Consider the following 26,305-nt stretch of genomic DNA (forward strand, 5'->3'; position numbering starts at 1 on the left):
AGTCTCGTGACTCATTTAAAGTTCAAATGAAGTTTGTATCTAAAATTATGTGGAAGCAGTAAATGTTCAAAAAGGTGTGGGTTCGCTCACACTCTCCATTCAAATATATGAGTATTTTTCTGTGTCCAGCTGCAGTTACTTATTGTCTCTACACACCTGACAGTACACATGTCAATCAATCTTTCAAAATAAAAGCACACCACACTTGTAATAAATATCCCTCATTTTTAAAAAGCAAAATGATCTGATCCCGATGGGCCAGAGTGCGAGGTCCCGACCAACGCTGCTTGCAGCTTTAATTTCTAATTGATCTGCTGATCAAACAGCTCCAATTATCAGGAATGTAACATAATAGCAGGAAAATGTTGGGTTTGCATCGACAGTAACTTAACATGCCTCTGGCGGGCTTCCTGAAGCTGGCCAATCAGAACAGAGTGGGCTCATCGGGAGGGGGACCTTAAAGAGACAGGAGCTAAAACCACCCATTTCAGACAGAGGCTGAACTGAGGGGCTGTATAAAGGGCCAATATAAGATAAATAAGGAGGTTTTTGAACTGTGAATCATGCAAAGCTGCTCTTGTGGAGTCCCAGAATAAAAATATAGAGATGGAAATTAGCATAATAGGTCCGCTTTAAAGTCTTCAAACTAGATTTTGTAGACCCAAACGATGTGGAATAATCTTGGGCTTTTGGGGTCCCTGGGAGTCTGGGGCCCACTGTGCCCCGCTGATAATCCAAACTTGGTTCCAGTTTATCCCAAAGATGTTGAGGTCAGGGCACTGTGCAGACCAGTCAAGTTGTTCCACACCAAACTGGGAAAAGCATTTCTTTATGGAGCAGCTGTGTGTCATGTGGAAACAGGAAAGAGACAAACACAAACTGCTGACACAAAGTTTAAACGCTGCTGTCTAGAATATCTTTGCATGGTGCAAAATTAAGATTTCCCTTCACTGGAACTAAGAGGCCCAAACCAGGAAAAACAGATCCAGACCACATTCTTTTGGCCATATCGTGCAAAATCTTATTTTTCTGTAACCACAAGTAAATCAATGTTACAACAGATTGATAAGAATATATTCACTTTAATTATTAAATTATACATCTTTACAATATACCCCTAATAAAACTGCAGTTGTACAAATCATTAATTGGGAAGTAATAACATGATATGAGTCGTTGAAAAAAAAAACTTGAGAGGTATGCATTCAATTCATTGTTACTGAAGATTATTACATCTTGAGACAGATAATAGGTAGGATCCAAAGGCTCGAGGTCGCTATTGTAACACTCACCCAGTGCCTTCTTACTGTGTGCCACTAATCTATAAACATTATACATTATATATTATAATGTACACTCACAAATTCTACTTTTACAAAGTTTTGCAGTAGGTTATGGTGTTGTACTGGACTGCAGTATATTGAGTGTATTTAATGTCGTCCAGCACACACTGCCACCACCAGAACCACCATAATAAACACAAAGTAGAATCACCGAAAACTAAAAATGTGTAAGGTACATAAAAGTAGAATTCATGGCAGAGCTGTGTGTGTATATGTATGTACATAGGTTTATATTTAATATACACAGTCCAGACAGTAAGTATTTGGACAGTTACACAGTTTTTGTTCTTCAGGCTTCATGCTTCAAAACATTCAATTGTAAATAAAGTAATGGATATTACATTAAAGTGCCAAGTCTCAGCTTTAATTTGAGTAGGTTTACATCAATATAGAAAGAACTGTGGGGGAGATATTGCCCTTTTTACACATAGAGCCCAAAGTTTCTGGGTTCAAAAGTAATTGGACACTTGGCTACTAAATGTTTGTTGGGCAGCTGCGTGTTGCTTCAACATTAGTGCAGCACAAAAGATCTCACACCTGGCTCAGAGTTAATTGAGAGTTGCCATTTAGATTGAGATGGAGCTGTCGACATGAGGAGTAAAAAAGAAAGCAAACATTTATCAGAGATATCAAAAGTAGTTGGTTTGCAGGTGCACATGGAAAAAAATGTCAAACAAGGTGGAACACTGAGGAGCACAAGCCATGTGGATGAGCGGAAATTCATTTACACAGTGAAGAAAAAGCCCTTTATGACAGTGTTCACACAAGAATGCTCTCCAGAATGTAGGTGGACATGTTTCATAGTCAATGATCAAGAGAAGACTTGATGACCAGAACCTCAGAGGATTCAGCACAACATGCAAACCCATGGTAAGCCTCAAACACAGAAAGGCAGGCTGCAGTTCACAAAAACAAAGTTCTATGGACTGATGAAACAAAAATCAACTTCTATCAAAATGATGGAAAGAGGAAATTGAAAGCCAAAGCATAGCACCTCATCTGTCAAACATGCTGGGGCTTCTGTTATGGCTCGGGCATATATACAAACTGTCTACTGATGTCTGCGGCTGCAAAGGATTTTACACTAAACATTAAATATGATCATTTTGTTTGACTTCAGGTGTATCTGTCCAATTACATTTGAACCCCTAAACTTTGGGCTTTATGTGTAAAAAGGGCTATATCTCCTATATAGTTCTTTCTAAATTGATGTAAACCTACTCAAATTAAAGCTGAGATATGGCACTTTAATGTAGTATCCAGTATTTGATTACAATTGAATGTTCTGAAGCACAGAGCCCGAAGAACAAACACTGTGTAACTATCCAAATACTTACGTCTGGACTGTATACATACATAATACATACATATACATATACGTGTATATATATATATGTGTGTGTGTGTGTACATATATATATATGTATACACACACACACACACACACACATATACATACAAATATATCTCCAACTGTGGTATTTGAGTAATTGCCTTTTTTATGTGCATGTATGTATATGTATATACGTATATAATTGTCTGTGTTACCAATTGAAGACCGAAATTATTTTCAATTTCAAATATAGATATTCACCTGTATATTGATCCAAATAAATCTATATATAAATGATTAATGAACAGGTAATTCCAGGTGACCATGTGGCCAGGGTGGCTTCTTGGCCTGGGTAATTTCAAAAATGCACACACCTCTGACTTAAAAGTGCAGTGTGTAGAATTTAGTGGCATCTAGCAGAACGGACTTGGCAGACATGGAGTATAATATTCATAAGTATGTTTTAATTGGCGTATAATCACCTGAAATAAGAATTGTTGTGTTTTTGTTACCTTAGAATGAGCCCTTTATCTTTACATAGGGGGCGGGTCCTCTTCCCTGGAGCCCACCATGTTGCACCGCCATGTTTCTACAGTATCCCTGAACGGACAAACCAAACACTGGCTCTAGTGGGGGGGATATTCAGTTGGTTGCAGTTTGCCACCTCACCACTAGATGCCACTAAATCTCACACACTGGTCCTTTATAGTAATATTGGATTTAATGAATTTTCTTGGTTTATTAATTTTCGTACTACTTCAAACAGGATGGTGCCATAAACTTAGAGAAAGAAACATTTCGCACATTGCCTCATTATCAGATGGCTGATGTTGTGGTTGAGCTACTGGGCAATTCAAAAATCCACTTTCTTCCATCTGCTTTGAGTTTTCATCTACTGTGGGCTGCAGAACTGAAAGATAACAAGCTCCTGCTGATGGAAATGAGATTTCCTTGATGCCAGTTACTCCAGAAAAGCTCCAAAATGTAGAAATAAAAACTTGAGGCACTCGTACAGTAGGCAGTATTGGCCCCCTGTCCCCCTTCCCTGCTAACACCACAACACGCACCACCACACTAAAAGAACAAAGACGGCAGCGAATGTGCGCATATCTTACAGGCCTGGCCTACGTTTCTTGACTTGCAAGTATCATTGAGCGTATTCCACAGAAATGTGGAAATATTCAGCATTTGGAGAGTTACTAACAAAATGTTGTGCACATTCAGGAGGTGCTTCTTCTTCTTCTTCGTCTTCTTCTTCTTCTTCTTCTGAGGCTTTAAAACCACAGTGGCTCCATCAAACACACCTGTAGAGACTCCATCCCTCTGTGTTTCTGCTTCAGTGTTCACACAACAGGAAGGCCAACAGGTGCTCGCAGTGTACCTGGTCAACGTGCAGGTGTTCAGTTTACACTTCTGTGTTCTAAGCATCCACCTGTCAGCCCGCATGTGGGAGCAGTACACAGCTGTAGTACTCCCTCATGAAGTCTAATGTAGTACTCCTTCATGTAGACAGATGTAGTACTCCTTCATGTAGACAGATGTAGTACTCCCTTATGAAGTCTAATGTAGTACTCCTTCATGTAGACAGATGTAGTACTCCTTTATGAAGTCTAATGTAGTACTCCTTCATGTAGACAGATATAGTACTCCTTCATGTAGACAGATATAGTACTCCTTCATGTAGACAGATGTAGTACTCCTTCATGTAATCAGACTCCTTCAGACATCGTAGAACTAAATTAGAACTTCCTAATTTAGTCAGATGTAGTACTCCTTTGAGATGTAGTACCCCTTTGTGTAGTTGCATGTAGTACTCATTCTGATCCAATCATCCTTCATGCTGTCAGATGTACTCTGTGTAGTTGGATGTAGTACTACATGTAGACAGAGTAGTACTCCTTCCTGTGGTCAGACTCTTTCAGACACAGTAGAACTACTAACTAGTTTAGTAAGATGTGGTACTCCTTCATGTAGTCAGATGTAGTACTCCTTCAAGATGTCAGATGTAGTACTCCTTCATGTAGTCAGATGTAGTACTCCTTCAAGATGTCAGATGTAGTACTCTTTCATGTAATCAGATGTAGTGCTCCTTCATGTAGTCAGATGTAGTACTCCTTTGGGATGTCGGGTGTAGTACTCCTTTGGGATGTCAGATGTAGTACTCCTTTGGGATGTCGGGTGTAGTACTCCTTTGGGATGTCGGATGTAGTACTCCTTTGGGATGTCAGATGTAGTACTCCTTTGGGATGTCGGGTGTAGTACTCCTTTGGGATGTCGGATGTAGTACTCCTTTGGGATGTCAGATGTAGTACTCCTTTGGGATGTCAGATGATGCAAAACTTCTTACTTTAGTCTAATCCAACTGTCCTTCATGCTGTCAGATGTAGTACTCTTGCATGATGTCAGATGTAGTACTCTTTCATGCTGTCAGATGTAGTACTCTTTCATGCTGTCAGATGTAGTACTCTTGCATGATGTCAGATGTAGTACTCTTTCATGATGTCAGATGTAGTACTCTTTCAAGATGTCAGATGTAGTACTCTTTCATGATATCAGATGTAGTACTCTTTCATGATGTTAGATGTAGTACTCTTTCATGATGTTAGATGTAGTACTCTTTCATGTATTTTAATTTAGTCCTGTAGTCCTCTATTACTCTGTGTAGTTGAATGTAGTACTACTTCAGGTAGTGAGACTCCTTCAGACACAGAACTTGTTGCTGTCAAGTGTAGAACTCCTTAATTTAGTCAGGTGTAGTACTCTGTACTCCTAGTTGTTATTCATGTTGTCAGTACTCCATTGTGTAGTGAGATGTAGCACACCTACATCTGACTTCATGGAGTAGTCAGATGTAGGCGTGAAGATGCAGTTCTTCGTGTACTCAGATGTAGCACTCCTTCCTGTTATCAGATGTAGTACTGTGTGTATTCAGATGTAGTACTCCTTCATGTTGTCTCTGACGGAGGTGTGGAGGTGCATCTCTGTCCTGTATCCGGCCTCCACACTGTGTCGTTGCTCCTTCTCCGTGGCGTTGCTGTCACTCGCCTGGCTCCGCCGTTGGTACAGGAAACGGGTCACCACGGCGACGATACACAGCATGATGAACACCACCGCCGTCACCACACCTGAGGAGCAGCCAGCACATACACATCAGCAGGGTCAGTCCAAGTTCAAGTACAAATACTTGCATAGTATCAAATAATCAAGTAATTATCCTTTTTTTAAATGTTTTGAAACCAAGGTTTTGAAACATAATGTGTGCGGCATTTCACACATTTCAGTTATTATTATATTAATTAAAATTAATCTTAAACGCACAAAAAACAAAAAAATCATGTATCATGAAAGAAGTAGTACTTCTTCTTCTCTGTTAGATTTATTCAAACAAACGTTAGCTCAACGTTAGCACTGAATTCATACTTAGTCATACGAGTCCCAGTTAGTTTGCTAGCTAACAGAGCACTGATAACCCACTACTGACACAGAGACATTAGGATTACAATGATATGCTGCTGCTGATGAGTGTGGAGTATGAAATCTTATTTAGCATCTTTAATCTGAGAGCAGCTGGAAGCGTTGATATCTTTAAATGTACACTTTAGCCTGGCTTTTGATTAAGAATTATTGATAGACAGGATTTATTTTATTTTGACTTATTCTATTGTTTTCATGTTGTAAAACTGTATTTTATTATTATTAATATTTCCCCCGCTCTTAGTGATTTTGTTTTTATATCTATTTTATCATGTTTTTTAATCTTATTTTTATTTCATCTATTTTATTATTATTTTCATAATTTGTATTTCTTCATTTTACTCTTTACTGTCTACATTTGTTCTGTCTTATTATCGGCTTGTGTCATCTGTGAAGCACTAACTGGTGTGAAAGGTGCTACACAAAGTTTGACTGATTAAAACTTCATTGATTCAGAAACAGTCTTTCTGTATACAAATATCTTGGAATATCTTGAATGACAAACATCTTTCACATTGAAAACTTTGCAAAGAAACTGAAACCGGATGTCTCGTTTTATATCCATCTGAAGAAATGTTTTCACCTTATAGCAAGAAAAACTCTCATTCAGTCCACATGTTTTAGATTCATGCAGGCATCAGACTCTTTACTTTGCAGGCTTAACTATGACCGGCATTCATCCCTGGGATTGATTTTCAATACAGGAACAAGAACTCAACAGTTTACAACAATTATAATCATATATTTCTTCAAGAATAACAAACCAGTGAATAAACTGGGAGGATTTGTTAAAAATACTATACAGTAAGGCAGATGTAGGATCGATCCGTCCTTCAGAAAGATCTCTTAAAAGTTATATTTGCTGTAAGTCACATGAAGTCACACTTTTTACTACTGAATTGCTTTAAACAAGTCCTGGTTTATAAATATAAAAGGTTAAATGAAATAAATTAATGTACATGAGCTCTAACAGACCAGAGTGAATGATTAGGACAGATGTCAGATGGCAACATGACAAATAAAAAACAGCTGGGACACATTTTCAGTCATTAAAAGCCACATAAATTAGCACAAAAGAGGAAAACAGACCTGCTATTACAGCCACGTCGTTCTGGGTTTCACCGCCGCGCTGCTCTTTTTCTTTATTTGTCGTTGCAGATTGATCTGTAGAAGCAGAGGTGAGAAATTCATTGTTCCTGAAACGTAATAATGTCACAGATTGTTAACATGTCTACACGTGTCAAAGCTGTGCAGCATCTCTCAGACAATCACTGAGGCACTTCTGAAGAAGACGTTGAATGGATGAATGATTTTTACTCTTTTATTCAGGACTGAGTTTGCAAATTAAAAACTTATTACACTGAACAAAAATATAAATGCAACACATTTGTTTTTGCTCCCATTTTTCATGAGTTGAAATAAAAGATCTAAGATTTTTTCTATGCACACAAAAGACTTATTTCTCTCAAATTTCGTTCACAAATTTGTTTAATCAAATGTTAGTGAGCACTTCTCCTTTGCCTTCAAGATGCTGATTAAACAGCATGATTATTGTACAGGTGTGAATTGTTGTTCAGTGTAAAAAAGTGTAAAAACAGCAACTGAAACACATAAGAAATGAGGTCCAGATCCTTTTTTATGGGTTACTGTTATTTTCTTTTCTTTCCATTAAATCCGCAATATGTCATTTCAGCCACTAGGGGTCACTCAATGAAAACAATAACAAAAGACAGAGTATGCTCGGAGTGTATCTAGAAAAATGAATAAAAATCCAGCAAAACACACATAAAAATCCATATATGTGACACTGCAGCATTCACAGAAAGTTGCTGCTGGATGCCATGAAGTATTTAAAGGTCTCCAGTTGACATCTCACTAATGTTCTGTGGATATATTTACCTCAGCACATGCTCAGTGGATGAGAATCTGTATAGTCTATATAATCTGAATAAATAAGGGCTGTTCTGCAGTAACAGGCTCATTTTATGTAACTAGAGGAGAACACAGACCAGAGAGTGCACAAAGCTTCTTTTCAACATTTTGATCGCCAGAGAGACTAATTTTATAATCACAACTAGCTTAATCTGGCCTCATTGGGGTGCTAGTTAATGAAATATAAAGGAATATTGTTACAGGGTGTCAGGTTTGCCCTTACTAACTGCCTTTGATTCAGTAGCTGAACACTGTTTTCTTTCTGTGTTTGTTCTGTTTAGTTTTTGTTTCAATTTGTATTATCTGTATTTTTTGTTTAGTGTCAAAATGATTTTAAAAAAAAAGGATAATCATCGTCTGTGTCAGCTGTTCTTTGCTTTACACATGAGTTTATTAATATAGCACAAATTACACAGTACTTTAGAATGTAGCACCATCTTGTGGTTTAATCAAAAACAAATCAGCGCAGACAAAAGACCATCAATCTCTAAACAATGAATAAAATTCCAGTGTGATTTCCAAGTACGTGTATCAAATCTGAATGATCAAAGTTAAACTGAGCTTGTAAGAAACAACCTGAGGTTTAACTCTTCATTCAGTCCATGTGGTGATGATCATGTTGTGTGTGTTTCATTTATTAATCCACAATTGTTTCAAAAGCAGTCGATCCACATGATCAACAAATTTTCTCACTGCTTTAAAAGCCAAGACTTGAAATTGTGTGGCTGTGTTCCTGAAATCCACATGGACATGTTTCATATATACAGTATAGTTTACAATATACGCCATATATATTTCTCATCTCGCACTTACTGTATATTTCATTTCAGCTTTCCCTTGAAATATGTAACGTATCAATCGAAAATCAAAAAGATGGCTTTTGTAGCCGTCACAACTCATGAAGGTGTCCATTTTTAGTTTTCTATCTATGTGTGACTTTTAATAAAACTGATGATCAGTTTGTTAATGATCAGTTTAATAATGCAGCGCCTGATCTCCAGGACCATCCCCCAGACATTGCCTACATGCAAAAGACAGACTAAAGGTGTGAACGAGCGTCTCTTTGTACCTGGTGACGTCACACACAGCGTTCAATATATCCCTGCTTTTGCATCAGATTTCGGGATGCTGAATACAGTCTATATTTATGACTTTTAAACCAGTGTTGAATTTAGGAGTTAATCACAGTCTGGAGCAACACACAACAATCCAGGAAATATACAAACACAGTAACACACAATCACAGCGACATGGTGTAATTTTTCTGGTAAATGGTTATAAATGTGTCTCAGCCGTCAATCTCTACTCCCTCTCGTTGCACCGCAGCATATTTTTCATAGATTATTGACGGAATAACTTTTTTCTCCATTAAAGGGCGAATCACAGTTTTTCAAATGTGTCTTAAAACAACAGTCAGGAGTCCAGATGAACATTAAAGCTGTTTTTCTTGCTGTAATCATTCCTCCTGTTCATACTGACCATTAGAAGATCCCTTCATAATGACCTTACAATGTGTGCAAAAATGTATTTAAAAGTTTATCTGAAGCCAATATGAAGCTTCAGCGTCCAACCCCGGCAGGGTGTGACGCTTTGGAGTGCTACCACTGTATCTGGACCTGAACACTGTCTCCTGCAGCTCACAGGTCCAGAACTCCTCTGGAGCTCTTAAATATTGGCAGAGATATTTTTTTGCTTGAGTAAACTTTTAAAAGAGTCACTCTGAGAATTTTTGTCCAGTTAGGACTGATTCCTTTACTTTGAGACTCTTGATAAATACTGACCCTGCTGCATTTTCTTTTCCAAGTCTGGGTGGAAAAATACTCTCATAACAGCATCACAGAGGACTGTTCTGTGCCGTCCAGTCATAAAAGCACATGTTAGCCTACAGAGGTGAGCAGCAAACAACAGAAATGGATGAAAGGCTGGTGGTCGTTGCTGCTGATTGACTCACGGCTCAGAGGAACATCACCTGAATGTAGCTGCACTTCATTGAACTGTCTGTCAGTGTGTTACCTTGCAGGTTGTGGGATGTGATGGAGTCTGCCAGCGCTCCACAGTTTGATTGGACCAGAGGACCCCGGACCGTGACCAGTGAGCTTCCACGATTCAGCAGAGCTGCTTTCAAAGGAGCCACATGATTAAACTGGACTGAGGAGAGGCAGCCGATGAAACCCTTCGAACCTGCTCCGACCACCTCCTCTGGGAAGTTTCCACCTAAAAGGAAGAAAGAAAGAAATAAAGACAGACTTTGACTGTAACGCCTGTTATTGAAATATATCTACCAATCACTAATTACAGAACTGTACAACACACTATTAAACTGTCAGTGTTCATCTCTCCTTTTCATTCATTCATTTCACTGAAACATCAGAGTTGGGCAGCAGTGAATACAAAGACGGTTGTTAATCTGCTTCATCCTCATCGTTCTTCAGATGCAGTTGAAAAGTTTCACCAGCTGGTTGTAAATCCAGCACTAAGTTTGTGTGTAAACTCCTAAGCGAACTAGTGATTTACTAAAATCAGGTTGCACCATTATACCAAGATGTCTCATCTTGTAACCACTTCAGTGATATTGGTGTATATTGGTTGCTAAGAAACATCTGTGCCGCTGTCCAATAAGAAACAATCAATAATGTAAACAGGAAGTGACTGTAACATCACAACCTGTAAAATAACTGTCAATCCTTAACGCAGTTTACAGTGAGATTACGCTAAACTAACATTATTTGGTCATTTAGTCTAATTTTACTGGTTTAATAATTTGACATAATTCCATATGACCACATTTTGTTTCTGTGTTTGTGGCTTAAGATGAACTTACGACCAGCAGCTGCAGGAACTCATCTCAGGAACTAAACTTATCCTGTTTGTGTTTCCATCACATCTGAGGGACCAGGTAGATCACGCAAACTGGACCAGTGAGGAATTAAAGAATGACGGACGGTGGCGTTTGACACACAGCATTAACACGAGGAAACAACAACACAGAGTCTTTCCTGTTTTTCTCTGTATTTACTGTTGATGACTCTGATGTTTGAATGAATGCGTGAATGAATGAATGAAAAGGAGATTAAAACTCAGAGACGTCTCTCCAAAGTGACGTTAATGCCATGAAACTGTCATAAAGTTTGATCGCTCTCATTCACTTGCTCATCCGCTGTGCTCTCACATCGTTCCTCTCTCTCTCTCTCTTTTTCTCTCGCTCTTCTTCAAAATGAGTGAGGAAGTCAACAACATGGCCTAACTTCTTGCTTTTAACTTCAAATAACTGTGAAAATGTCCATCCATCATCCTAACATCGATTCCAGAGTACTTCCTTGTTTTAATAACGAAGAAGTGCACAAGTTGAAGCTGACCAATCAGTGACAGTCAGCCCTGCAAACCCTGCCCCTAAATTTCTTGCACTTTGGAAAGTAAAACCTCCCCTGAACCAGGGACATTTTTTTAGACCCGGAACTATCTTACAGGAACTACTTAGTCCCTGGTTCCTCCGGTCGAAATGCAGGTTTAGTTCCTGAGTTCTTCAAAGGGTTCTTGGTCCCCTGAGAAAGTTCCTGCAGCGGAAATGCCCTTTTTATCCAAGTTTAGTTGCTTTGGTTCCATAGTTCCTGGAACTTTTTGGTTAAAAACTGGGTTATTAATATAACTTCTCTCAATATAACTTTTCTGTCTCCACTTTCTTCATCATCTGAAAGAATCTCAAGGTTCTTTGCCCCTCCATTCTTCTTGTCTAGTCTATGTGACTGAACTGTTGCTCTCTGTGGTCCATTACAGACCGATCTACTGCTACAGCAGTGACAGCAGAAATTAAATATCCCTCGGCGTTGATGCTGAAGTCTAATTACTTGACGTGCAGTAAGCTGTGAAGAATGGAAAGAGAATGTTTGCAGGGAAATGGTACACTCTGCTGACTCAACCTTCTCTCAGGGAGAGCTTCACATCACAAGAGGACTTACTGGTGACTTTGCCCAATGTCAAGGACCTGATTAAGATCAGCTCTGCATCAGATGACAGGGTGTACTTTCTGTCCATGTCCTGGTCGATCTGGTTGAGTGGAGAGTAATCAAAGAAAAATACGGTTACAAGAAATCTAAACCGAGGCAGCAGCAGCACATTTAGACACATTATAGATTATGTTCTTGACTGCTTCACACAAACCGCTATCAGCCCACAATTAGCTTTTTAGTGCTTCAGAGCTTCCTGTTCCGCGCTGACATGCTGACTCAGACACTCAGCTCAATACACATCTGTGATGCAAAGACGCAAACGTATCTTTAGGTATGTTTTTGTTTTGTTTTGTGTGTTTGTTTCCTTTTCTTCACATTCTACATTTGATAACATTTTACTAAGTCCCCCTATTTATCATATATAATCAGTATATAAATTAATAACTCAATTAACACACTATAATGTAGTCATTAGCTAATATAAGGACATTTGTAAGTGTTTGGTAATATGCAGTATTTATCAACAATTAGAATTCCTCTTATGAAACCATATTTGATATTATTACAACTTGGGGTGTCAATGTTTAATTAGCATTAAGCGACAACGCAGAAGAAGAGGGACGTGCGGCGTGACTGTCAGGAAATGAACAATGTATGAAATGTAGATTTGGGGTCCAGGTATCATCGGATAATTCATTTGTAATTCAAAAACCCAAAAACGGTAAATCTGTTATTTGTTTCAAAACAAAAAAAACAGAATTAAATAACGAAAAACCAAACAAACCCAGCCCGTTTTTGGTTTTTGCCGATTCGTTTTATCGTTATTCCTTTTTGGATTGAATATCGAGCAGGTCTGCGGACATCGAGCTAATTCGTTTTTGCGTTTGAAACCAAAAACGGAAGTCACATGGTTTTTTCCTTTTTTTCATTTTAAACCAAAAACTAAAAACGAAATCACGTGATCTATTCCTATCTATTTTTTCTTCCCAACGAAAATCCAGAAAACCAAATTCAAAAGATTTTGGTTTAGAAATCAAGTATTTTTGTCAGTTTTGAACGGAAGCAAATACATTAGCCTACCCATGATCCTCAGCGACCGTTGCTATGGTGAAGACGCAGAAGGGGTCTTGGTGTGTTTGACGGTCTGTAGTTTCTAAACAAGAATACTTTACAACATCATTTCAAAAGAGAAATACTGCAGAGATTCGTGATAACTTATAAAAACATCAGCGGAGTGAGTAATTAGCTTTTTTGATGGTCTCCTGATAATTTTACCAAAAATGTGTCCCAAATTACCTGAAACCACCCTACAGTCTGAATAAGTTCACGTTTGAATGTTTTATTGGGCATTTTTACTAAAACAGTTTAGTTGTGTTTCTTGCAAGGAGTCAGGACACCTGCTGACAGCTGTTTTATGCTGATTTATGGTCTGACTGTATATAACTGTAATACTTCAACTACATTTTTCTCAGACCACATTAGAAATGTTTTTATCGTTGTTCTGAACGGCACACGGTACCGTTTCACCACGGAGATAAGTGGTGCTCAGCCAAAACACTCTGGGTGGAACTCGTGCTCTAGAATTATTGTTCTGTGGATTATTAAACTATTTTGACAGTAATTGTTTGGGTCACGGAGCGTATCCTATGTACCGAACCATAACGTTTATACTGTGACGGTTCTCGTACCGTTACACCCCTAGTTCCTATGATTTAATAATAAAAATACCAATACTGAATACCAAGATGACACCAGCTGGGACAAAAACTAAATAAATCATTTCAATAATTACATACTGACTCAGTTCACAGCAGACCGGCGTGCTCGCTGTCTATCCACATGGATGACTTGTTGCATCCGTTGCTCACCTGTACGTAGAGGTGTTTGCCCTCCCGGTGGATTCTGATTCGGTGGAGTCGTCCGTCCGCCAAGCTGCTGAGGGCGGGACTGAAGACGTCAGGGCTCCTGTCCCTCTGCAGGTGATACCAAATCTGCAGACTCCCTGAACACAAAAGAGAAGCTGCCATCAAACATACATGTATAATGAGTGTTTCAGGATGGTTTCACTCTGTGTTGTTGAATGTTGCTGCTCAACACTGCAGACCACCGCGCTGCTGCACAGTAAAACAGACAGAATGAAGGCACGTGAAGGCTCCGGTTACACAGCTCTTGTTCTTCAGGTTCTGTGTTTCAGCACATTCAATTGTAAATAATGGATGTGCCAAGTCTCAGCTTTAATTTGAGTAGGTTTACATCAATATAGAAAGAACCGTGTAGGAGATATAGCCCTTTTTACACATAGCAGAGCCCAGAGTTTAGGAGTTCAAACATAATTGGACCCTTTATTTCAATGAAAAACACAACAGTCAACCTCATGGTGGTGCTAGAAAAGTCACAGTGGACCAACAACTTCTAGCTTGACTTAAATACTGATTAGATCAGAATACACATCAACTCCAAAGCCACATACTAGAGCTCAGTCTGCTGAGATGCATACTGTATGTAACAGAAGAGATTTCGCTGTATGGTAGTGAAGTCATCATGGCTAAACCTGTCGGGACAAACATCCAACACAATCTTACACGTACACAGAAGAACACCGACAAATAGAGCAGCAGATACTCACTGATAATTAACATTCAAAAGAGAGCATTCAAAATTTGAATCACCTTAAATCCAGCCCTCCTCTCCAGAGCCCTCAGAACCAAAGAGCTGAGCCCAGGAAAGAGTCCCCTATGTCAGCTGGTGCTGACACTAACTGCCCCTCTCAGACACACTCTGACCAGTCTGACCAGTCTCACACCAGCACTGCTTTCTAAGGAGCAATCAGAGTCAACCGTACTATTATACAATGTAAAGAAACCTATCTGGAACCCTGGAGAGAAGAAACTAAAAGCCAAAGTAGATCAGAAGAGAAGATGATGAATTGGCAGAATATCACCAAGGACACAAAAAGGACAACACAAAAAACATCATGACAGGTGAGGCTGAGACATGATGATGCACATTCAATGAAATAAGGAACATTTACTTTAATAAGTTCATCTCAAAGAGCTTAACAACCTCTCAAAATTTAAACAAAGTCTGGGAGAAGGAGACCGGGTTTTATCTCGTTGCCTAATATGTATCAACATACCACAACCTGAGGGACAGTGAATGAACTAGACACACACACACACACACACACACAGATCAGCCTGTGCGCAGTCCTGTATGATGTTGATCATCACTGAACCACATTCCACAATCAGAACTGGATAACATAACAAAACAACAAACAACTAATAAAACCAGAAATGCAGGAAGATTCATATGCGGTCAATGGTTGGGACTGTCAGTAAGAGTAGAAATATTAAACCATCTTAACACTGAGCTCATGCCAGGATGTGACATTTACACTGTCTTGCTTAAAGCGGTTATTACACTCATAAAGACGATGCGTTCAGAACATACCTGGATGATTGAACCCTGTCAGCCTGCAGTATCAATCATCTTCATTCTTAGCGGGTTTCTTGCTGCTTTGCATATTGTAGCTAAGATCATCGGGCAGATTCCCACGTTGAAAAAAACAATGTTACACAGCTGGTTTTTCAGTCACACGTCATGGAGTCACATAATGTTTGATTCAGATGTTACATAAATACAAAAATCCAATTATAATAGTTGGTAGAACTGCCACAAAGCTAAACTGATTCCTCATTATTGATGTTTCTTATTTGACATATATTACATTTCAGTGAAAATATATTCTTTTTTCTGTTCTTCAAAATCCCTCTTTAATAAATCGTTTATCTGGCAGGATTTCATTTGGACCAGGATCAAATGCTCATAAAACTCTGTCACAGCTCACAGGTTCAGCGTCGTGTCACGTGAACACACGCGTACGGGACGACGCTAATGACGATCAGGTGAGTGTTGTTCAGTTTCATCAGCGTCTTATAACGAATCAATCAAAGCCTTTTCTAGAATATTCGGGATGCCGTTTCCTAACAGTCTGAATCCGTTTGGTGACCGAGGAGTCTCGTCTGCTTCGGCAGGTTTATGTTCGACATATTTGGGGAGAAGTTGACACACACACATACACTCAAATACAAGCATAGGATGTACTGTATATGTATAATTAATGCTGATGGAGAGATGAAGTGTTGATCCGTCTGTGTTCACAGAGACCGGAGTCTGCTGCTCAGAGCTGAAACAGACGGAGGTGATTGTTTCTCCAGGTGGCTTCTCATGTCTGTTTAATGTGCAGTGACCCTTCAACAGTTTTTGTTTAAATAGGTCAGTGTCTGTCTTATATGTAGAAGAAGAACGACTGCATTCCAGTTTACATGACACGCAGCAAGAGGAGGTTGTATTTTCCAACGGAGAACAAAGGACTTTTAGTCAGTCTGTGATTGGTTGGTTTCACAAGATTTGGAGCAAAATAAAGTCAGTCAGAGATTCTTAACAATAAAAACCATGAGAACCTTCCTGCTTCCTGCAGTTCATCACACTGTGTTTTCCCTTTTGTATGTGTTTTAGTATTTGTAGCATTTTGGGACATGAAACTCATTTTCCTTCATGTTTGTACTTCAGGAAATTACAATTTTGCAATTACAGTTATCAACACAAATTAAAGAGATCAGAACCAGACTCTGGCAGTCTGGCCCGGTCACAACCGTTGATTTAATTGGGGGCGGGTTTGGCTGCCACTGATGTGAAGCGGTCTGTTGAATTCGCCGTGGTGACAGTATTGATCGAGCTGGACGGTGTATTTTCTCTAATAGAAGAACAAACAACTGCACTTCAAGCTTTTCATTGACAAGAAAGATGTGTTTACTGCACTTCCAACAGGACTTGGTAAATAGTCACAGGTTTTGTTGGTCTCATTGGTTGTAGCTCTATCCAACGGCGTCCAAAGGCGTTTTGGTCTGTGTGTGAGGCTCCAGACTCATTAGCATTTGTGAATTGGTCTGGCGCTGGTGGGCTAGCGAGAGCTTCCCATTTAGTCAGATGAACAGACCGCTGTGATTTGGAGCAATGTTGCATTTCGTGTCGTGGTAACGTACCTCATGGCAGCGCACAGGAAATGTATACATCTGACTCTTCATTGGCAGTAGTTCTTTATAAATCACATTATTTTCCTTTGCTTGAAATTTTTCCTAATTCCCACAATTTTACTGCAAAAAGAGCAGATAAAACAAATTGTATCACAATTTTTGAGAAAAGCAGCTGCTAAATGAAGCCTTTTTGGCCGTAAAATCACAAAACAACTGTGTGAAACCCTGGAGGGACTGTCTGGTGGACTAAAATGAGAGCGACAGGCTCAGAGAGTCTGCTATGTCACTCAGTCACCGCGGCGCCATGACGGGCAGATTAAGTCGCCAATTAAGGGGCCAGTTTCTCCCATGTGGACTGTAACTGTAAGTATCGATTATTTACCTGTAAAGGACATTTCCTATTAGTATTTAAGTTTATTGTTGAGATTCTGTTGAGTTTTAGCCGTTCCAGGGAGTTCATTAGCATGATGCCGATAATTAGCCGACTCACTGCCATGATCCTGCAGTTCCTCAGCTCAGATGTTGTTGCTGTGTATATTTGTCATCATTCAAGTCTGTGTTGACTTGGTGTTGTTTTAGTTGATTCATTCGGTACTGTATGAGGAATAAGGGGTTTATTGTAGTGAACCCCTCACTAACTCACAAATACACAAATCTGTGACTGCTTCATTAATCTGAAGCAACAACACCCCATAGCACGTCCTGCACATGGACACAGACTGAGCTGGGCAGAATATGAAATAAGAAGCAAACCTTTCAAATAATAATAATAATAATAATAATAATAATAATAATAGTGTGTTTGATGTGTTTCGTGAGTGAACCATCCTGTCCATCTTGAGCTCAGTGAGTTTTCCTGAATAAATAAAGCTAAATAACGATGAGTCATGCTACTCATTCTACTCTCCTGATTGTCGAAGTGTTGAGGCTGTTTGATTTATTGTATTTATTGTGGAAGACCCGAGAGGCAAGTGAGAAAAAAAAAAAAAATGACGGTGATCCATTTTTCAAAATCTGATCTATATTGTTTTGTCTCCTGTGTTTATGACTTACGAACAGGTGAAAGAAGGTTTTTACAGGATTCTTCCTCAGTTTCTTTTTTATTTTTCCATCTGTGAAACAAGTGGAAGTTTTTCTTTTTTTGTTGGTGTGATACTCATTTCGACCACAAGCGGCTGAAGCGCACCACTACCTCATATTCTGAATAGGACTAAAAGCATTCATGTTTTCTTCCAGGTGACTTTAAATTTCTCCATGAGCTCTAAACACAAGGTACATAATGCCTCTCATATTGCCCCTCCTCTCATTTCTCAGTTTGTACATCCTTGATTCGAAGTGAGGAAGAGACACGAGGAGAGAGGAGTCGAGACAAACAGGCAACAAAAATGAGACATCCTCGCTTCGGCGCCGTCATGTCGATTAAATGTAACTGCGGCAGAGCTGCATCATCTGTCCGTTGTTGTGTTACAGCCTTCTGCTGTATTTTATGATCTCTGACAGATGAGCATGACAGTGTTCAACTTATATATTTACTTTTAATTCAAATCACAACGTGACGTAATATGACAAGAATATAGGGATGTCAAACGTTGTTATATTTTATTTAACACACACACACACACACACACACACACATCCTTTATATATTTTATTGTGTGAAGCACTACAAATGGTTTGTATATTCCAGCTGTGTGTCGCCTCTTTTATACGTCACAGGTGATGAAAAGACCGCAAAGGATACACCTGTGCCTCCTCGCTCCTCTCTCCTCCAGATGCGTTTTAGGAATCGAGACATCCTTAAACGTGACGCGCTGAGATCGATTTCCAGGTCACAGGCAGGAGGACGGACGGAGGAGACGAGGAGCCAGAAAATAGAGTCACGTCTCAAGTCTCGTCTCCTCGCTCCTCGCCTGAACCGGAAGTTGTTCCTGATGCGCCATTTTGACAGGCGTCCCAAGTCTCTTATTCTGCTCCGAGGAGCGAGGAAACATGAGAACGGCCTTCACGGAAGTCTTTTATCGGCCGACACGCCCCCTTATTGGATATCAGTTATTGATTGGACGCTGCAGCTGATCAGACTGATCTGATACATCACTGCAGTTTCATACCAAAGTGGAGACAGATTACAGATTAAAGTTTTATCTTTTATTTATATATTCATCATATAGTTAAAAGTCTGCTAATTGTCGGTCTGATCAACAAAAGAACACATTTATATTTGACATAATTTATCGTCATTTCCATTCAGTCACATGTGAGGCTGAATATTCCTGAGCGTCGGGTTTGATACGAGTTACATCGTTTCCATTTGCCCTGGAACATTTAGTCTAATACATATTTTCCAGTGTTCAGAGGAAATGATCATATTCTGGGTTATTGAATGATGAATTCACTATCAGGATTATCAAGAAATACAGATGCAAATAATCAATAAATAGTATAAATGCATTCTGCGAGTAGAAATGGTTCCTGTGCGTCTGAGCAGGACACAGTATAAATGTGTTTGTTAAACAGGAAACAGGCTGCAGAGAGGAAACAGCTGCTCTAGCGGTGATAACTGTGAACCTTTATTAGTGTTAGCACAGTGCACATGTGTGCAGACACAAACTCCATCAGAAGTTTCTACAGCTGTTAAAGCCGACTGACAGCTGATCCGACTGACAGCTGATTCCTTGCATCTCTCGGTGGGAGGGACTAAGACGCAAGGAAAAGACGCAAGTGAGGGAAATGTGGATGCAATTTAAGAGACTTGGGATGCAGCCTGTGTTTCCCTCCTGCACTCCTCCCCGGCCCTCTTTTCTTTCCACACCTGTCCTGTTTCAGTCTCGTCAGCTCTGCCCTGCTCCTTGTGTTTCCCTCAGCCTATCAGCTCCCAGCCTGCTCTTGTGTCTTGCCACCTGTTCCTTGTTTGTTTGATTGGTTCAGGTTGTCTTTTAGTCCCGGTTTTCTGTTCAGTTTTGTTGGATCCTCTGTTCTGTTCAGCCTGCAGTCTCTGCCTGCTCCACTCTTCATAACACATGAATTGTGTGTTTAGCAAGTTATGTAACATCATTGTTATGTCTTTCTTTTGTCACCTGGAAGAAAACATGAATGCTTTCAGTCCTATTTAGAACATGGCGGCGTGGTGCACAGCACCCTCTTTGGGCTGAAATGAGTATTACAACAAACTGAAAAATGATCCTGACAATATATATATATATATATATATATATATATTTCACCTGCCAACACTTTCCCACCTGTTTTTCACACTTAAAAGGAACTTAAAAGGATTATCCTGGCAAAACCTTTTGTTCTTAAGTCATAAACACAGGAGAAAAAACAATTTAGAAAATGAATCACCAGAATTTTTTTTTCTCACTTACCTCTCAGGGCGTCTGTATAAACCTGCAAAAGCCTTTTTAATTAATAAACTGTTTGTCGTTTTTGTTTAATTGCCTGAATGTTGTGCCCCTTTCTGATTCATTCTAGTATGACTACACTGAAGACGTTTATATATTTGTAATTGGGAGTATTGTATATACAGACTATTATGTGGTCTGTTTTTTAGAAAAAAGTTAGACCTCGGTGACACTGGTTATTGTAGAGTGAGGTGTCAGATGTGTCGTACCGTTGCGAGCCAGGATGACAGCGATGTACTGCTGGCTGAAGGTGCTGACGGTCAGCAGCATGGCCGGGCTCTGCGAGGTGACGAAGCTGAAGGCCACGTCCTCTCTGGCTCTGTTGCTGCTGCTTTCTCTGGAGACGCTGGACGCCTGCGAGCTTCTGTTCTGCATCACCGAAAAAGGCTCCTGGAACGTAAAGGTGACCGAGGACTCTCTGTCGAAGGACACCGACACTTCTGCACGCAAACAGGGACACGGAGAACGCTCTTATTATATCTGTCTACGATTTATTGCTCCTTAGATTTATGACTCTTCTTGAATCCTGCTAGAGATGCTGGAACTGAGACTAAACATCTAATGAATCCTACATACAGTATGTTGTTGTTTTTCTATCTTAATTTCTCTGTTTTTGTTCAAGTTTGTTATTTGACTTATTTTCTGATCTTTATATCTGGCTTGTTCAGCTTTTTCTTGTCTTACTGATCGATGTGATTTTAATTATTTGCTGTTTTTGTTGCTGATGGAGATCCATATAAAGAATGAAATAATAAAAAGAGGCTGCAGTTTTTTGTTGGACAGAACATCCTGATGGTTTCTTTATTCTTAGTCTTACCAGTAACGAAGCTAAACATGTCACGTTCATCCTGAGGGAGGCGCTAGAGGAAAGCTCCTGGAGCAGCAGATGAAAACGAGACTAAAACCAAATGAAAAGTAACTTTTGAAAACAACAAATAAAAACTAAATAATGTGAAAGACAGTAGAATGAACAAATGAACTGATGACAGATTAAAGGTAAAGGTTTAAACGCCCCTTTCTGTCGTGTCACATGGTCAAACGACATATTTGGTTGTTTAATACGGACGACTTGTTGAGGATAAAACTGAAATTTTACAACCTATGAAGTTTTCATAGGTTGAACTTTAAGGCTCATGAGGGGTTTCTCACCAAATCTGCTTTTTATCACCTCTAAAATATTGTTAAAGTGCAACCATGTCGAGAGACTAATGTTTGCGTTTCTATGAGTCGGCCGGACTGTTGTAATGCGGATCCAGAGCTCTGCGGCCTGAGTGCAGACCAGGACCAGGAGAGACCACATTACAGCCGTTTTAAAGCCCTTCATGCTCTGAGCTGCTGGAACAGTCTGCTGAGCATCTGAGAGCAGCTGGAAATGTTGGTAACTTTAAAAATAATCTTTATTTTATCCATTAATTTTATTGTATTGTATTCATGTTGTAAAATCATATTTTATCTTTTATTTAACATTATTTTCCTCTTTTTTTCCCACTCCATTTTATTATAGTTTTTAAATCTCTTATAATTTTTATTCCTCATGTTCATTACTCTCATTGTTTTACTGTTTACATTTGATCTGTCTTATTATCAGTCACCGATGAAGCATTTTAAAATAAAGTTTGATTGATTTTGAACGTGATTTTGGGCTCATAAGTGGTGTAACTTAGTAACCAGCAGTAAGTATTTTAGTGTTTCTTGGAGCTTGTTACCATCAGGCTGACTGTGTGAGACAGGAGCACACAACTGCTACACTCATATTAGTTGTAGGTGAAACCATGGAGTCTGGAGTTTTTATTTTAAATGTATAATCAACGTTAATTCAGTTGGTCCATAGAGAGTCTGGCCGTCGCTCACCGTCTTTACAGGTGGGTCCTCCGTAGGCGGACTGTGAGCAGTCGCAGGCGTAGCCGCTGCTCTTCTCGATGCAGCGTCCTCTGTTGTGACAGAGGCTGCTGGAGCCGCCGCAGTAACCGGGGCAACCGGAGCTTACGCCCGGCGCCATCTTGGCCCTCTCCTCCAGGTCAAGGGTCACACCGTTGGCGGTCAGAGTTCTGATGCAGCCCAGGAAGCCTCTCTGCTGGGACGCTGTTCCCCCTGAGATGATGACGACCACAACACACTGTTAATGAAAACTCAGCTTCTGAAAAGATTTTACCATCCGACTCTCGATTTATTACAAGCTGCTCTTCATTTGATACACTTCTGTGTCAGACCTCGTTAAGACTCAGTATATAATGTTATGGACTAATGTCTACATCTTCTTCTTCTTCTTCTTCTTACTTCACTGTGATGTTCTCTGTACAGAGTTTCTGTTATTGTTATTATTCTGTTATCACCTCAAATCTCAGTTTAACACCTGGACCTACCTGCAGGACTTATGACATCACAACTACTTTGGAGCCAATCGTGTGAGAGGATTAAAACACACAATTGTATTACTCCCACTTTAGAGGGATTACTCAGGACTTTGCACTTAATTAATTAGCTTCACTTAAACATGGATCACTTCAGTGCACTGACTCAGACTGGGACTGAAAAAACACTTGTTTGACCTACAATTATAATGTCCTAATCTGAATTAATATGGAGTTTAAATAAACTTAAAGGTATAATATGTAAGATTTAGCCTGAAGTTTAGTTGAAAACTTTCCAAAATTTACTAAAATTATCAACAGAATGTAAAGAAATAACGGTTTTGATGTTATGTCAAAGACGTCTATGTCCTATGTTGCAGACATATCTACTGAAGTTAGCATGCTAAGCAGCTAGCTGCGGTCCATACTGTAATACCTCTTTGTACCTCAGGGGCGATAGTGAGTCACCGTAGTGTCCAGTCTAACACAAGAGGAAGAAGAAGTAGCCCTGCAGTGATGCAGTGATAGGACTGTTAATATATCACTTTATTAAGGTTAAATATTTTTTCAGGCGAGAAGGTAACCATGTGGATTCCCAATATGTGGTCAATTTATCCAAAGTTGCCGTGACGTTGTGGCAGCAGGAAGCTGCTGCTGCTGCAGACATCAGCTGTTCATATCAGCCGTGTGTTGAGATTTCTGCACTGAGTTGCATCAGCCATGTGAAAGCTGTCATGAGCCATTTGGCATCATAGCACATTGTAGTAAGCTGGATATTGAAATATCATACCAATAAATTAGGTCGATACTGGATTACTGTGTTGTAAAATGGCAGCATTTAATAAATAAATGATGCGGTGTGCAGAAAAACTGCTGAGTGAGTCCTGTGACATTTTATAATTTACACCTACCCTGGAGGTGTGATGTGTGTAAATATTTAGTTGTTACTTAGAGTTAAGTTGTAAATGATCTCCGTGGTGCAGATCTTCTGGTAATTTACCGCTGGCTCTAATGTCTCCGCAGCATCTTGACAACACCATCGCACAGATTCAGTGTAAACAGTGAGCTTTACACTATATCCAGTGAGTGATAATGATGGTGGGGGGGATTTGCTGCCCCCTATTGTTTGGATCAGGTGGCCAATTCTTCCACATTGAACCTTTTTAATGTAAAATAATTCATATTCTGTTTACCATATAAGCATCATGGCTGCCTTCTGGGAAACTTCTCTCACTCTGACAGCTGCTCAGCGTCTCTGCGGCTCTCTGTTCAGCATCTTGGGAACATTTTTGTGAATGAAACTCGCCTACAAACGCAGCAGAACATGGAGCCTTATATGGACCTCCTCATCAGGCTGAAATGAGCTATTTATGACAGTTCAGGCAGTTGAGAGAGTTTGTTGAATCTGACTTGGAACACTTGTACAAGCAAACCTCAAAGAGAACAGTCAGAGTTTTAGGATAAAAATACGAAAATGTTCTTGGCCAATTGTGTGTCAAAAGTGAGATGATTGTTTTATGGTGTATTGATTGGAGGAAAGAACTTGGTTGAGACGATATTTCCTGACATCGAGCTTGGAAGGTAGACTCTGTTGTCTTAACTATTTTCTGTTTAATAATGGCATTACATGTAAATGACTGAGTTGTATATAATATTGGTTCATTACACTTGAAGACATTGACTTTCCTTCTACATCGTCTTCATAAATCATACTGGTCCATATCACACATTTTGTGCAAGAGCCATTATCGTTGGCATCAGAAGTTTAACAATAAAGCCCCAAAAAACCTCAAGCATAAAGTGGAACAACCTGTCTGTAGCCTGAGAGGTAAAACCCAGGGCAAAAAATAGCAGCTCCTCTCTTCTTTATATCTGCATTATGGTGGCTGGACAATAAAAGGACAAACTCGAATAATTGTGTACTAGTACAAAAATCAACCAGAAAAAAACACAGAACACATATATATGAAGGGGGACAAAAAATTAGGAACACAATATAAAGCGCTCCAGTACACCACCACCCACCCACCTGCTACCACCTCAATAATGAACATGAAGTAGAATTATCACCTAAACCTGAAGATGTGTTGCTGCTTTATAAAAGTAGACTTTGTGGCAGAGCTGTTGTATTTTTTTGTAGCGTCGTCATGTGTGAACCTCCAAGACGAGCAGGATCGATACATCTCACCTAACTTATTCCCTGGACAGGTGTTGAAACACCTGAGGTCCACCGCTCTGTTGTGAATGAATACTTAAAGCTTTGGCTGGTGACTTTCTATATTTCTCTTATTATCAACATTTCTCATGTTTGGATCCAAACCAACGATGAATCTACTAACTATCAAAGTCTGATATATCTTATTCCTCTGTTGTTAACTATCAAAAACACATCAAAGAGTTTTGCCACATAAGTTTGTTTAGAAACGGCTCCAAAGAGTAACAGCTGAGTCCATTTTAATTTATTAAGCCGACTTCTGACTATTATGGGCTGTGTTTTGTCGGTGGGGAGAGGTTTAAAGCAGCCTGAAGTGTTTGAATTATTTATAGTAAAATAGGAACAAGTTAGGATTTTTAAGCAGTTTTTTGTTTGTTGGTTGTTTTCCGTTGTTGTGATAGTAGCTCTGTGTGTTTTATCAGGGGGCAGAAGTGTGTCTGTCTCACTCATTACTGACCTTTGACCCTTTGTAGGCTACTAGGAAGGGATCAACGCAGCTCACCTAACAGCGATGGATCAGCTGATAGCAGTACGATTGGACTTATGTGTGCGGTTGTGTTTTTAGGCTGTGTGTCTTTCTGATTTTAAACCGACCTACAAACAGTTGGCTGTTGAGACGTAAGCGGTGGTGTCCGTCAGGCGGAGCCTCCAGGAAGCGAACAGGAAGCTGGTCGACCTGCAGCGATGCCTCCTTCACGTTACGCTCCGCCCTCACGTAGTGCCACTGCCGGTCGTTCAGAGGGAGGTGAGACTTCACGGCCAGGACCGCCGGACCGTTTCCAACGTCAAAGGAGAAAGTCACCACCGAGGGAGCTGGAAGGTCACACACACACACACACACACACACACACACACACACACACACACACACACACGCACACACTGGGTCAGACTGAAAGGTATGCTTGTTTTTTATTGATCTACTATATCATCACCATCTGATGCAATGTGATACAACTCTGCTGAGGGAGTTTGATGACCTGATTGCATTTATGAGGAGGCTCAGCTGACAGCTCGTCAATATCTCGTGATGCTGCAATCTGCGCCGAAACATTACAGCTCCAAACATCCTGAGTGTGTCAGAATTCCCTCCTCGGATGTAAGATATTCAAACAACAAATACAACCGAATCATCTGAGCAACAGTGTAGATTTGGTTTTTAGAAGTGTGTGTGTGTGTGTGTGTGTGTGTGTGTGTGTGTGTGTTTGTGTTTTGACACTGATCAACAAGCAAAGACTCTTTAATGTCCAAGTGGAAACAGATCTCAACA

The 26,305-nt window shown here is 39.8% G+C and overlaps 1 protein-coding gene across 1 annotated transcript in view; it reads right to left on the reverse strand.

Annotated features, from left to right (window-relative positions):
* Positions 1-1,082: 1,082 nt before the first annotated feature.
* Positions 1,083-26,305, reverse strand: part of cntnap5a (contactin associated protein family member 5a) — a 111,769-nt gene continuing 86,546 nt past the window's right edge. The window contains exons 17-24 of the mRNA XM_044366215.1: positions 25,630-25,848; positions 22,321-22,560; positions 20,679-20,909; positions 13,898-14,031; positions 12,039-12,126; positions 10,096-10,296; positions 7,240-7,314; positions 1,083-5,801 (exon numbers count right to left, since the gene is read on the reverse strand). Coding sequence (XP_044222150.1) covers positions 5,605-5,801; positions 7,240-7,314; positions 10,096-10,296; positions 12,039-12,126; positions 13,898-14,031; positions 20,679-20,909; positions 22,321-22,560; positions 25,630-25,848 — 1,385 coding nt within the window. The 3' untranslated portion in view covers positions 1,083-5,604. The remainder of the gene's footprint in view (positions 5,802-7,239; positions 7,315-10,095; positions 10,297-12,038; positions 12,127-13,897; positions 14,032-20,678; positions 20,910-22,320; positions 22,561-25,629; positions 25,849-26,305) is intronic.

Source organism: Thunnus albacares, chromosome 11 (assembly GCF_914725855.1).
Source record: "Thunnus albacares chromosome 11, fThuAlb1.1, whole genome shotgun sequence".
Taxonomy (NCBI): Eukaryota; Metazoa; Chordata; class Actinopteri; order Scombriformes; family Scombridae; genus Thunnus; species Thunnus albacares.